Source organism: Protobothrops mucrosquamatus, unplaced genomic scaffold (genome assembly GCF_001527695.2).
Source record: "Protobothrops mucrosquamatus isolate PMUCROS unplaced genomic scaffold, P.Mucros_1.0 scaffold3146, whole genome shotgun sequence".
NCBI classification, from domain to species: domain Eukaryota; kingdom Metazoa; phylum Chordata; class Lepidosauria; order Squamata; family Viperidae; genus Protobothrops; species Protobothrops mucrosquamatus.
This window is the reverse complement of record NW_015389146.1, coordinates 320,494-334,635: the sequence shown is the minus strand read 5'-3', so window position 1 is coordinate 334,635 and position 14,142 is coordinate 320,494. Positions and strand designations below refer to the sequence as shown.

The 14,142-nt window shown below is 46.6% G+C and overlaps 2 protein-coding genes across 3 annotated transcripts in view; one reads left to right on the top strand and one right to left on the bottom strand.

Annotated features, from left to right (window-relative positions):
• The window catches only part of RNASEH2C (ribonuclease H2 subunit C), a 7,740-nt gene extending 5,559 nt beyond the window's left edge, over positions 1 to 2,181 (top strand). Inside the window, exons 3-4 of the mRNA XM_015826468.1 lie at positions 787 to 906; positions 2,152 to 2,181. Of these exons, the coding sequence (XP_015681954.1) occupies positions 787 to 906; positions 2,152 to 2,181 (150 nt within the window). The remainder of the gene's footprint in view (positions 1 to 786; positions 907 to 2,151) is intronic.
• A 2,991-nt stretch (positions 2,182 to 5,172) lies between these two features.
• The window catches only part of KAT5 (lysine acetyltransferase 5), a 12,768-nt gene continuing 3,798 nt past the window's right edge, over positions 5,173 to 14,142 (bottom strand). For both annotated transcript variants that reach the window (XM_029286229.1, XM_015826478.1), the window contains 9 exons: positions 11,519 to 11,599; positions 10,817 to 10,891; positions 10,453 to 10,701; positions 9,159 to 9,248; positions 8,784 to 8,924; positions 7,862 to 7,955; positions 7,451 to 7,610; positions 5,457 to 5,538; positions 5,173 to 5,342 (listed from right to left, as the gene is read on the bottom strand). In XM_029286229.1, coding sequence (XP_029142062.1) covers positions 5,208 to 5,342; positions 5,457 to 5,538; positions 7,451 to 7,610; positions 7,862 to 7,955; positions 8,784 to 8,924; positions 9,159 to 9,248; positions 10,453 to 10,701; positions 10,817 to 10,891; positions 11,519 to 11,599 — 1,107 coding nt within the window. In that variant the 3' untranslated portion in view covers positions 5,173 to 5,207. The remainder of the gene's footprint in view (positions 5,343 to 5,456; positions 5,539 to 7,450; positions 7,611 to 7,861; positions 7,956 to 8,783; positions 8,925 to 9,158; positions 9,249 to 10,452; positions 10,702 to 10,816; positions 10,892 to 11,518; positions 11,600 to 14,142) is intronic.

The window sequence follows — 14,142 nt, the reverse complement described above, 5'->3', positions numbered from 1 at the left end:
GGACTGACCTAGGGTGAATTTTAAATAGGGATAATTTTTAATGATTTTAATAAGAGACACAGCTACAAATATTTGGTTTTTAATTGGCTTTTATTGGGGAAATGTACTATGTTGTTTTAATATGCTGTGAGCCGCCCTGAGTCCCGTGGGGAGAAGGGCGGCATATAAGTCTTAAAAATAAATAAATAATAAATAAATAGAAGGGACCTTCCCTAGTTCCTCAGGCTGTACAAGGGGGAAAATATAAATCTATGGAAAGATTGTGTGCGCAGGGGTATGTGGGAAAGACCTTGGGAGATGGAGCAAAAAGATCCTGCTTAGGAACGGTCAGATAAGAGAGAGCATAGCCCTCAGCTGTGTAACAGGTAGGGTGAGAGGCTCAGAAGGCTGTAAAGTGGGGGTAGAATCTAGATCTATGGGAAGAATAGAATAGAATAGAAATACAATAAGAATAGAATAGCAGAATATAGAATAGAAATTAGAATAGAAAATAGGTCAGATAAGAGACAGCATAGCCCTCAGCTGTGTAACAGGCAGGGTGAGAGGTTCAGATGGGACCCTCCCTAGTTTCTCAGGCTGTAAAGGCGACGGCGGGAAAATTGTACTCTCAAACTTCCAAGAATCTTTGAATGTAGCTTTACCGTAAGATAGAATTAGTTCATCAAGTTGTGATTCCTATCCTTATCCGCGAGGCCCACACTTCCATACTGGGCTAGAGGTGGAGAAATAGATCCAGTGCTCCCTGCCAACAACACCCCCTTTTTCTGCCCCCCCCCCTGTACCCAGGAACGGGAAGTGAGTGTGAAATCCACTTTTGATTCCCTGACCGTGTGGAACCTGGAACAGGCGCCAACTAACAGCGATGAGATCTTCATGGCTCTTGCTTGGCCTAAGATTGCTCAAGGGGTGAGTGTTGGTTGACTTCGGCATCAAGAGAGGGAGGGGAGTCCTCCAGACTACAACTCCCAGAATTCCTTCAGTCTCCCTGAGAATTCTGGGAGTGGAAAGTCCGCTCTGTGGCTGGAAGGCACTATGAACTAGCTTTGGGGGTAGGCAACCTTGGCTCTTTTATGACTCGTGGACTTCAACTCCCAGAATTCCTCAGCCAGCATGGGGGAAACTATGGCCCCCTTCATGACTAGTGGACTCCAACTCCCAGAATTCCTGAGCCAGCCATGCTGAGGGGAAAGGGAGAGGTTTCCAAGCTGAGCCAGGCTGGCTCAGGAATTCTGGGACTTGAAGTCCACAAGTCATGAGGGGGCCATAGTTTCCCTCATGCTGGCTCAGGAATTCTGGGAGTTGAAGTCCACGCGTCATAAAAGAGCCAAGGTTGCCTATCCTAGCTTAATGAAGCCTAGGTGCCTTCCAGCCAAAGCGGACTTCCACTCCCAGAAGTCTCAGGGAGGCTGAAGGAATTCTGGGAGTTTGATCCAGAACCGTGAAACAGGATTGAGACGGAATCGAAAAAACGGATTTTGCGATCCACGTAAAGCCACGTGGGATTGTTTTTTCCCCCGGTTTTGGCTTGTATAGGTAATGCAAACTGTAGCAACCCTTTTAAAAATACAACACCGGAACAGACAAAATGGATGCAGGAAACCGGCAGAGCAAAGGGTGAACTGTAATACTGAGGGCTAGAAACTTGATTTTAGTTTGAAACTTGATTTTGGTTTGTCTACTGGGCATCTGCTAGATTTTCAGGGTTTTTTTTACTTTAGGATTATAGGAGTTCATTCCTGCTCTGAAGATTACAGGCAGTCCTCGACTTAATGGCAGAATTTGACTCAGAAATTCTGTTGCTAAGGGATGTGGTTGTTAAGGGAACCATGCTCCATTTTATGACGGGGTTTTTTCCCTGTCATGATCGTGAAGCAAATCAAATCTGGCTTTCCCCATTGACTTTGCTTGCCTGAAGCCCCCCGATAAAATTTGTCAATGGGGACCAGGAGACTCTGAGAGGCCTCTTGCCACATGCCTGAATTTTGAGGGGATGCTGTGATGGTCGTAAGTGTGAGGACTGTCGTAAGTCACTTTTTTTTTTCCAGTGATGGAACTTCACAGGGGTTAAAACAGTCGTTAAGTCGAGGACTACCTGTATGCATTTTGGCACAAGCTAAGGCCACTGATTTTTCTGTGTGGGTCTGCTTGCAGCTCCATGCCCCCGTGACGGAGGAAGAGTGAGGAAGATCACAGCGTTGTCTGAAGTGGTCCTCGAGAAAATACGTTGTACTCCGACTTAAAATGAGGACTTGGGTGGGAAAGAACACGGAATAAACTTCGGCCTCTTTTTGCTGTGTTAAGAACGTCGCTTCGCTTACTCCAGGGGTCTTCAAACGGTCTTTTATGACTTGTGGACTTCAACTCCCAGAATTCCTCAGCCAGCGTGCCTGGCTGAGGAATTCTGGGAGTTGAAGTCCACAAGCAGGGATCTTCAAACTTGGCCTGTTTATGACTTGTGGACTTCAACTCCCAGAATTCTTCAGCCAGTGTGCCAGGCTGAGGAATTCTGGGAGTTGAAGTCCACAAGTCCTAAAAGGGGCCAAGTTTGAAGACCCTTGGCCTACTCATTTTCCTTCCAAACTAAATTTGCAATTTATAATATTGTACAGCCTCTGGGAAAAACTGCCGCTTCCCATGGATCTTGGGCTGAGTTTTAATTATTTTTTGGGTTTTTATTTTTATTTTATTTTTTTGCTTCTGAGGGCTTTATTCCCACAGTGATTTGAGCACATCTTCTTTCCAACTGCAGACGAACAAGATTCTATTTAAATTTTTTGATGCCGGCTGGGTGCTCCTAGTGCTGCTAGCATTTTAAAAAGATAATAAAATCATCATTTCCAAACTAGTGGTATTCTGACTTTGAGCTCTGCAGTCAACTCTTTCGGGCCCAGAACGGGGAGAGGGAGGCTGCCAAAGAATCCCAACGTTTTATGAGAAATTAGCATCGCCACATGGCTTTTTCATTTTGTAAGGTCAAACTTCTTTCTTGAAAATTTGAGATTTTCATTGCAATTCAGAAAAAAACAACTCTGCTTTGCAAATCCATTTTCTTTGGATCCTGCTTTCCATATCAAGAGGAAGATAGGAAGGAAAGAAGGGATAAAGAAAGGGACAAAGGAAAGAGGTAAGAATAGAAAAGGAGGAAGGAAGGAGGGAAAAACAGGAGGAAAGAAAAAGGGGATAAAGGGACAAAGGAAAGAGGTAAGAATAGAAAAGGAAGGGATAAAGGGACAAAGGTAAGAATAGAGGGAGGGAGGGGAAAAAACGAAAAAAAAAGTGGGATAAAGGGACAAAGAGGTAAGAATAAAAAATGAAGGGAAAAACAGGAAGGAAGAAAAAGGGATAAAGGGACAAAGGAAAGGAGAGGTAAAAATAGAAGGAAGGGAAAAACAGGAAGAAAGAAAGGGATACAGGAAAGAAGAGGTAATAGAAGGTAGAGAAAAAACAGGAAGGGAGGGGATAAAGAAGGACAAAGGAGGTAAGAATAGAGGAAGGAAGGAGGGAAAAATAAAAGATAAAGGGACAAAGGAGGTAAGGAAGGAGGGAAAAACAGGAAGAAGGGATAAAGACAGGAAAGAAGGTAATGGAAGAAGGAAGGGAGGGGATAAAGGGACAAAGGAAAAGTAAGAGAAGGAAGCAGGGAAAAACAAAAGGGGATAAAGACAGGAAAGGAGAGGTAAGAATAGAAGGAAGGGAGGGAAAACAGGAAGAAAGGGAGGGGATAAAGAAGGACAAAGGAAAGGAGGTAATAGAAGAGGGAGGGAGGGAAAAAACGAAGGAAGAAGGATAAAGGGACAAAGGAAAGGAAGTAAGAATAGAAGGGAGGAAAGGAAAAAACGAAGGAAGAAGGATAAAGGGACAAAGGTAAGAATAGAAGGAAGAGATGGAAAAAGGACAGGAGAAGTAAGAATAGAAGGAAGGGAGGGGAAAAAACGAAGTAAGAAAGGATAAAGAGGGACAAAGGAAATAAGGTAAGAATAGAAGAAGGAAGGAAAAACAGGAAGAAAGGGAGGGGATAAAGATAGGGACAAAGGAGAGGTAATAGAGGAAGAGGGGAAAAAACAGGAAAAAGTGGGAGGGGATAAAGGGACAGGTAATAGAAAAGGAAAGAAGGGAAAAACAGGAAGGAAGAAAAAAGGATAAAGACAGGAAAGGAGAGGTAAGAATAGAAGAGGAAGGAAGGGAAAAACGGATAAAGACAGGAGAGGTAATAGAAGAGGGAGGGAGGGGAAAAAAAGAAAAGGGGATAAAGACAGGAAAGAAGAGGTAATAGAAAAGGAGGAAAAAACAGGAAGAAAAGGGACAGGAAAGAGGTAAGAATAGAAGGGGAGCGAAAAAAGAGAAAAGTGGGAGGGGATAAAGGGACAAAGGAAAGAGGTAATAGAAAAGGAAGGGAGGGAAAAAGACAGGAAGAAAAAATAAATGGAGAAATAAAGAACGAAAGAAGGGCAGGAGGGAAGAAAAAAAATTGGAGGGAAGAAAAACGGAAAAGTGAAGAGAAAGAGAAGCGGGAAGAGAAGAAAAAAAAATACAGAAATAAACACAAAACAAGGGGGTCTTTTACTTACAAAAAAAAAGGACTTTGTTCATTTATTCTGATCAAAGACATTGGGTGAGTGGCGGATGGTGTTTGTAAAGAGTTTTGCGTCTCTTTCCTCGGCTCTCCTGGCTTTTCCCGGATGAAGAGGCCCATAAGACGCCGTCTTCTAAGCTGGAGACGTGGATGGGAGGGCTCCTGCCTTGCCCCCCCCCAGGGTTCTGCCCCATAGCACTATCTCCCCCCTACCCAAATCAGCTGCTGGAAGGCATCCATTCTCTGGCCACGCCGAAGGAGCACCCCACAGTCTGCTCTTCTCCCCTGTACCCGAGCACCCTGGGACTCAACCCCATGGAAACCCCTTAGCCCCCTCCTCCAACCTGGGACTCAGGAGGATGGGGGGCATTCAGGAATGTCTGAACATATATATATATCTATATATATCTCCAAGCAGGGCGAGCACAATCCGACTGTGCTTTCCAACGACTGTACACAAAGACTTGCAGAGTCCCGTCTCGAAAAGGCCATCCAGGACGCGCAGGGCTGCTCGGAGTCCGGGGCGGGTAGGTGGGTGGGGCTCGGCCTGATCCTGATCCTGCTGTACACCGAAGTCTGGGGAAGCACCCCCCCCCCCGCCCCTCTGCCAGTTCGAAGGGCCGGGCTTTGGGAATCACCACTTCCCCCTCTTACTCCAGTCCTTGGGGGTGAAATGTAAACACTTGGAATCGATGCGCAGAATCCGCTTCAGCATCGCCCGCTCGTGCCCGTCCACAATGTCCTCGGAGAGTGTTAAAATATATTGGCCCTGGAGAACGGAATAACAGAAAAGACAAGAGTGGGCAAGGGGCAATCCATGCCCGTTTTTCGTGCTTCTCCACAAACCACGATAAAAGGCCTCCGGAGCGGGGCCTTTACTTACCTTATAATAATTGATGAGATTCAGATATTGAAGCGTAGAGATTACGTCTTCTTTTTTGATGCTCGTGATTTCGCTGATCTCGCTGGAAAAGACGGGGGAGGAAGGGGAGAAAACGCAATTAAAACGCTGAACCGGAAGAAAAACTGCCCCACCTAGAAGAAATTTCGGATTCCCAGGGGTCTCCAAGCGGGGCTGCGGACCGGGGAACTGGACAAGTGACCGTGTCAATCTCCACCTCGCGTATCCGAATAAAAGTTCAGGATTACTTTCATCTTTGAAAAGCTTAGTATTTATTGAATACATGGCCTGGTAAAGAGGAGGTAAAAACTGACTCTCAAATCCCAAGGCACCAGACCGTAGCATAAAACAACGACTTTCCCAGCCAAACTCCCCCGATATCCACGTAGCTCATGTAAGCAGGTTCTCTTTCTTAATGGGAACCGTCTGCTATCCTCTTCACGCCTGCTAGAATGTCCTTGAAAGGTTTCCAGGCTCTCTGCAAACTTCTGTAGAAGTGGAGAAGTTTTGTTTCCCTAACTAACCCCTTCGAAAGCAACACCTTTGCCCCCCCGTTACTCTAATGGCAAGGTGAAAACAGAGAGGCACGTAGCTGCCACATTTTCACTCTTGACAGACAGGCGAGTGAGCGGATCTTTATCTGCTCAAACTCATCCGCCCCCAGGCATGCAAAAATTGTCTTCCATGAAACTGGTTCCTGGTGCCAGAAAGATTAGGGACTGCTGATCTAAAGCTCCCAGAAGCCTTCACGTCCAACTTCCCAGAGTTCCCGGCAGATATGAGCATTTCCAGATTCTTTGCAAAGAGATGTGGTGGGGAAACCTTGCTACATCCGGCTCTGACTGAGCGTAGTTTTATTTTATTTCATTATTATTTTATTTTAGTTATTTTATTATCTTAGTTATTTTATTTTTTATTTTATTATTTTATTTTTTATTTTATTTTACTTCATTCTATTTTATTATTTTATTTATTTATATTTTATATTTTATTTTATTATTTTATTCTATTCTATTTATTTATTTTATATTTTATTATTTTATTCTATTTATTTATTTTATGAGTTTATTTATTTTATATTTTATTTTATATTTTATTCTATTATTTTTTATTTTATTCTATTTTATTTTATTAGTTTATTTTATTTCTGCAATAATGGCAGGAGGGAGGGAATTGACAGAATATTCATTTGCATAATTGGGGCTAAGATTTAACAATAGCAATAAAAATAGGGTAGTTTAAAAGGCTATCCATCCTCTCCCAAAACAGTTACAAGAAACAAATAAACAAATGCAGTAGATGAGGTATTTGTATTACATGCTTTGGATCAGAGGGTGGCTGGACAGATGATAGATAGATAGATAGATAGATAGATAGATAGATAGATAGATAGATAGATAGATAGATAGATAGATGAGAGAGAGAGAGAGAGAGAGAGATGATAGAGATAGATAGAAACTGGATGTGGCTTTTGTTCATAACTTCAGTTACCAAAAACATCATAAAAATGAAAATACTCTAATGGTAAGGATTGGTTCATCTTTAAAATTTCAGCACAACATTCTTCAGTTGGGGAAACCCGGTGTGGAAGACAGGATTGAAGAAAACAGCAATGAAAAAGGGGGGCCATCCCTAAGGAATACTGGCGCTCTAAATCTCTGGGCAATTCTGCTGCTTATATTTGGAGGGGCAAAGTCCCTCTTTTTCCCGTTTACAAACGGGAGAAGGCAAAGTAAAACTTTGCTTTTTTGTTTTGTTTTTTTTGGCCCGATCCACAACCAGAAGGGGAAAAAAAAACAAAAACCACACAGCCGAACGGATAGAACAAAACGAATTAAGATCCCAAAGTGGGAAGGGGCTAAACAGAGGTCATCTAGTCCAACCCCTCCCTTCTGTATTTCATCCCTACCACCAGGAAGTATAAAACAATACAGTTTTAATAAATAAAACCAAGCTTTCGATGGTTTCGCCCTCACTTGATGGTGATCTGTGGGCGCTCGCCGTTCTCCAGCTTGAGGTTCATCAGGATCTCCAGGATGGTCTGAGACCAGTAGCTGCGGTACGACAAAAGCCCCAAATCCGAGAGGGGTTTTTCCGGCGTGCCCGTCTTTCCTTCCACCTTGGACAGCTCGTAACCTGGAGGGGAAAGACGGAACCAAGTTAAATTAGAACTGCCCGGGATTTCAAGAAAGCGATCCAGGAACACAGAAGGTCCTCGACTTACGACAGTTCGTTTAGTAACACAGAGGAATTGCCTGGCTGAGGAATTCTGGGAGTTGAAGTCCACAAGTCATAAAAGGGCCACGTTTGAAGACCCCGGCACTAAACCGATGCTTCTAAATTGAAGACGACTGTATAGTTACTTCAAAACAGGAAAGGTCACTTACTGAATTCAATCAGCAGCTTGCCGTAACCCCGTCTTTGGTAAGGGGGTAATGTCAGAATGCACGCCACGTTATAATCTTCGGTGGATTCTTTTTCCTGCAAGGGAGAACGAGACAAACGCAGGGTGAGGCTTGGGCCCTTCCCGTTCCGAGCTGGCCAAGATTTTTGGTCAAACACAGATCAGCTGGAGAGCCAAAATTCCCGGGTTTTTATTGTAGAAAGAGTTTTGAATAAGAGACTATTTCCAAAGTCCTGGCGATTTGATCAGGAGCCAAATTAGCCAGTTTAGTCTAGTGGTGAAGACCAGGAGACGGTGAGTTCTAGTCCCGCCTTAGGCATGAAAAGTGGCTGGGTGACTTTGGGCCAATCACCAGGAGACGGGGAGTTCTAGTCCTGCCTTAGGCATGAAAGCCAGCTGGGTGACTCTGGGCCCATCACCAGGAGACGGTGAGTTCTAGTCCCGCCTTAGGCATGAAAAGTGGCTGGGTGACGTTGGGCCAATCACCAGGAGACGGGGAGTTCTAGTCCCGCCTTAGCCATAAAAGCCAGCTGGGTGACTTTGGGCCAGTCCCTCTCTCTCTCTCTCATCCCAACCCACCTCTCAGGGTTATCGTTATTTATGTGTGTTTGCCACCTTGAGTTAATTACAAAAGTAATAAAGGCAAGCTATCAATCAACAAATACATCCATCCGCAAGTCATCCAGAATTTAGCACTGGTTAACCTTTGCTCGTGCTTTAAATCCAAGTTTCTAGTCCTTAGGACCGCAAAGCCATTCTTCAGCTCCCAAACGCAATGCGGAGTTGAAGGACCCCCGCCTTCCTAGCCCCTTAAATAATTCCCCTCCCTCACTGTCTTTTCGGCATGGATTCCGTCACCTAAAAACTAGGGGCACCCCAATTTTTGGAGCCGAGCCAGGACGCACCTTGGAGAAATAGCCGACGATGTGGAAGCCTTTGCTGTCGTACTCGGTCATGACGTAGAAAAGGAAGGGATCCGTGTCGTAATAGAGGGTCTTGTGATCGAGGAAGCATTTCGCCAGGAGGCAAAGATTTTGAGAATAACTCTGGAAGAGGGGAGAAGAAAAGGGTGAACCAATTGTTGAAGTTAGGATCAATTAGGAAATTCGGGGCCTAAGGCAGGGGTAGGCAACCTCGGCCCTTTGATGACTCGTGGACTTCAGCTCCCAGAATTCCTGAGTCAGCATAGCGTGCCTGGCTGAGGAATTCTGGGAGTTGAAGTCCACCAGTCATCCAAGGGCCGAGTGTGAAGACCCTTGCGGTAAGGATATTTTTCTTGCCTTGTTCTTCCTGCCGTCAATCTCAAAGAAAGAGATGGTTCCTTTACGGTAGATTTCGTTGCCTGGCGGGTGCCTTAAGTCACACTTCATCTGCAAGAGAAGAAAAACCACAGAGTTGGGATTCCTTTCTCACCAAGGAACGCTTGCACGATGAGGACTAGCTGAATGGATTTACAATTTTTATGCCGTCCATCTACCCTATAAGACGACTCTGGGCAGCTTAAAATTATAAAACGAAGAGGAGGAGGAGGATTAAAACATGAAAACTACACGTTGTACTCAAAGTTACGAACAGAATTGAAAGCCCAGAATCTTATGTTGCTACGTGTAAAATTTGTTAAGTGAGTTCTGCCCCCTTTTACGACATTTCTTGCCCCTTTAGTTGAATTAGTAACACGGTTGTTAAGTGAATCTGGCTTCAGGTCACCACAATGTAAAAAAGATGTTGAGACTCTAGAAAGAGTACAGAGAAGAGCAACAAAGATGATCAGGGGACTGGAGGCTAAAACATATAAGGAACGGCTGCTGGAATTGGGGATGTCTAGTTTAACGAAGAGAAGGACGAGGGGGGACATGATAGCAGTCTTCCAGTATCTCAGGGGCTGCCCCAAAGAAGAGGGAGTCAAGCTATTCTCCAAAGCGCCTGAAGGCAGGACAAGAAGCAACGGATGGAAACTAATCAAGGAGAGAAGCAACCTAGAACTAAGGAGAAATTTCCTGATAGTGAGAACAATTAACCAGTGGAACAACCTGCCTCCATAAGTGGTGAATGCTCCAACACTGGAAGTTTTTAAGAAGAGACTGGACAGCCATCTGTCTGAAATGGTATAGGGTTTCCTGCCTGAGCAGGGGGTTGGACTAGATGACCTCCAAGGTCCCTTCCAACTTCTATTATTATTATTATTACTATTACTATTACTATTACTAATTATTATTATTATTAAATATGAACCAGTTGCCAAGCATCCGAATGTAAACCATGTGACCGTGGGGATGCTGCAACGGCCGTAAGTGTGAAAAACGGTCATAACTCCCTTTTCCCCCCAGTGATGTTGGAACTTTGAATAGCCCCTAAATAAACTGTTGTTAAGTCAGGGGCTACCTGTATAGAGATGGAAGATTTTAAAAACGGCAAGGAAACCAGAATTAAGAGAGACGGCCAAAGTGGGGTGGGCTGGGGACGATGGGAGAGCGAGTCTTCCACCTGATTGAGGGAAAGACTGAAGAAGGGATCGGGGACCCCTTTGATCCGGGGGGGGGGCGGGGGAAGGGGGGAGGAAGGAAGGGCCCTTACCAGATGCCTCTGGAGGCACTTAAGGCTCTTGACATACTTAAGGCAGAATTCGCAGAGGTAGACGACGGGCAGGGCGGTGAGCTCCTGCGGGTACGGCGAAAAGTACCAGGGCTTCAGGCGGTGGCGCCCCAGTTCGATGCATTCGATGTTCTTCATGCGGGTGACGATGTCATCGTGGCTGCGGTCGGAGACCAAGCTGCCCGTCATGCGGGGCGCCGAGGGGATCCCGTCCGAGCTGTCCTGGGAATCCTGCTTGCGAGAATCGAAGGGGGGACCGTCCGGGATGGGAGAAGAGGACAGGCCTGCTCCCCTCCAGGGTGACACCCAAGAGGAGCGCCCCCAGCTTCCCGACCCTGATGTGTACCTCATCTGTCCCAAGACAGTTGGACTTTCTCTTCCGGCCCGGCTGGGCGGCCACAGCTCGGCGGGCGGAGCCATTCTGGAGAAAAAAAGAGAAGGCGTCGCAAGGGGTCCTCGGCTTACGACCACGATGGAGCCCCAGATTTCTCTGGCTGGCTGAGATGATTTGTTAACTGAGCCTACACCCCATTTTACGAGCTTTCCTGCCCCGGTTCTTAAGTGAATCACTGCAGCTTTGAAGTTAGTAACACGGTTGCTCAAGTGAATCTGGCTCCCCCATTGGTCACAAAATCGGATCACAGGAGCCCGGGACACTGCGACCATCCTAAATAAATGCACAGTTTATTTAATGACCGTTTGAAGTTACATTTTTTTTTCACATTTATGACCGTCGCAGCATCCCCCGTGGTCACGTGATCAGAATTCAGACGCTTGGCAACGGATTCCTACTTATGACCGTGGCCGTGTCCCCTTTTGCGACCTTCTGACCAGCAAAGTCAATGGGGGAAGCCAAGATTCACTTAACAACCGTGGTCAATAATTTCACAACGGCGGCGATTCGCTTCGCCAATGTGGCAAGGAAAGTCGTAAAATGGGGCAAAACGCGCTTGACCCAAAAAAAATAATCTTGCTTAGCAGCAGAAATTTTGGGACTTGGTCGCCGTCGTAAGTCGAGGACTTCCTGTGTTCCTTTTCGTGCACTTACCTGGGGAAAAACCGAAGCCTGTGTCGTCTCGGTCACAACGGGGATGGGGGTTGCTGGAGAGACCACCTCCACTTTCCGTTTCTGGAAGAGACCAAAGCAAACACGGTCTAGGGGGGCCACCTGCCTCCCCCTCCTTCTCTTCCTCCTCCCCCCCTCCCCAATTTTCCAGCCTGCAAAAGATGGGGAGACTTGGCCCGGGATGGGTCGGCCGGCCCAAGCCTCTGCAACTACTGTCCAGGCCAGGGGTAGGCAACCTTGGCTCTTTTATGACTGGTGGACTTCAACTCCCAGAATTCCTGAGCCAGCCATGCTGAGGGGAAAGGGAGAGGTTTCCAGGCTGAGCCATGCTGGCTCAGGAATTCTGGTAGTTGAAGTCATAAAAGAGCCAAGGTTGCCTACCCCTGGTCCAGGGGAAGGAAGCTGGAGATGAGAAGAGGGGTCATAGGAGGCCTTGGATTGGTTGGATCGCTCTGCAGCATTAAGAAGGGTGGACTTCAACTCCCAGAATTCCCCAGCCAGCTTGCTTTAAGATGGGTGGGCTTCCACTCCCAGAATTCCCCAGCCAGCATGCTTTAAGAGGTGTTGGCTGGGGAATTCTGGGAGTTGAAGTCCACACATCTTAAAGTTGCTGAGGCCAGGAAACATTGATCTAAGCCTGCAGGGCTCTTCAAACTTGGCCCTTTGATGACTTGTGGACTTCAACTCCCAGAATTCCTCAGCCAGGCCGAGGAATTCTGGGAGTTGAAGTCCACAAGTCATCAAAGGGCCTAGTCTGAAGACCCCTGATCTAAAGCCTCAGGAAGAGGGATGGGGCACTGATTCTTCCCTGGCCCTCCTGGCAGAAGCCAATCCTTTTACGACCCCAACTTTGATTGATCCGTTGTAGCTTAGGAAAGCGGTTTTACACAGCATACAGGTAGTCCTCGACTTATCACCGTTCACTTCAGTGACCGTTCAAAGTTAGAACACTACTGAAAACAGTGGTGGCCATTTTTCGCATGTACGACCATCCCCACAGTCACATGATCAAAATCCAGACGCGTGGCGACGTACTTGTATTTATGACGGTCGTAGTGTCCCGGGGTCACGTGATCTCCCTTTGCGACCGTCTCAGTGGGGAAGCTGCATTCACTTAACGACCGGGTTGCTAATTTAAGAACCCCAATGATTCGCTTAAACAGCCGTGGTAAGGAAACTTGGTAAAATGGGGCAAAATTCACTTAACGAATGTCTCAGCAGCAGAAACTGTGGCCGTTAAGTCGAGGACTACCCATAAACTCATCTCCTTCTCAAAACAAGGCCAGGAGACCCTTTCCAGAGTTGCAGAAGCTTTGGTTCAAGAAATAAGGGGTGTACCAGGCCCACTCAGAAGCCTTACTTGACCCCCAATGCTAAACCCCACCGGTCAGAGTAGTGGGGAACCGTGATGTTGGTTGAGGGATCTGGCCCTACGGATTACATTTGCTTCCCTTTCGACAGCTCAAGAGGCACACAGATCGTGTTGGATTCTTGCCAGATCCCCCCCGTAACACCGGGAAGCAGTTTGGGATGAGGAAGTGTGACTGGATCCAAGTCATTCAGGGAACTTCGTTGGTTGGGCAGGATTTGAATCCAGGTCTCCGGCCTCTTAGCGCAGCCCCGTCTCCATCTAGCCACCCCTTGACTGGTAGGCTGGGAGGGAAGGGCTGACCCAAATCCTGCTCTGTGGCCAAGAAGGGATTAAAAGTGGAGTCTCCCCATCTCTAATACGAGATATTTATCTTATATTTATCGCTGATGGAAATTCAGTTATGGCTTCTTCTGCCTTAACGTTTGTCACAAAACAATCCTGCACGTTTATGAGCGACTGGTCCGGTGTTCACTCACAGAGCCAAGAAGGGGTAGAGCATCAATCTCTCTAGTTAAACCAGTTTCAAACTGGGCTAAATATGGAGGGTTTTCAGCACAGAATGGGAAAAGGGACCATCTTCCACACCTTTTTAGAGGCCTCATCTGAGCCTAGCTTTATAGCGATACCACTCAAGATTTATCTACTGCTTCACAGCCCTCTCTAAGCGGTTTACAGAGTCGGCATATTTGCCCCCAACGGTCTGGGTCCTCGTTTTGCCGACCTCGGAAGGACGGAAGGCTGAGTCAGCCTTGAGCCCGTCAGGATCGAACTCCTGGCAGTGGGCAGAGTCAGCCTGCAACGCTGCATTCTAACCATTTGTGCCACCACCAACTTAATTCTTCAATCGGGGGTCAAGCACAATATCATTTGGGGCTTAAAGATATTACAACCGTCTTAACACAGGGGTAGGCAACCTTGGCTCTTTTATGACTCGTGGACTTCAACTCCCAGAATTCCTGAGCCAGCCATGCTGAGGGGAAAGGGAGAGGTTTCCAAGCTGAGCCATGCTGGCTGAGGAATTCTGGGAGTTGAAGTCCACGAGTTATGAGGGGGCCAAAGTTTCCCTCATGCTGGCTCAGGAATTCTGGGAGTTGAAGTCCACGAGTCAGGACGGGGCCAAAGTTTCCCTCATGCTGGCTCAGGAATTCTGGGAGTTGAAGTCCACGAATCATGAGGGGGCCAAAGTTTCCCTCATGCTGGCTGAGGAATTCTGGGAGTTGAAGTCCACGAGTCA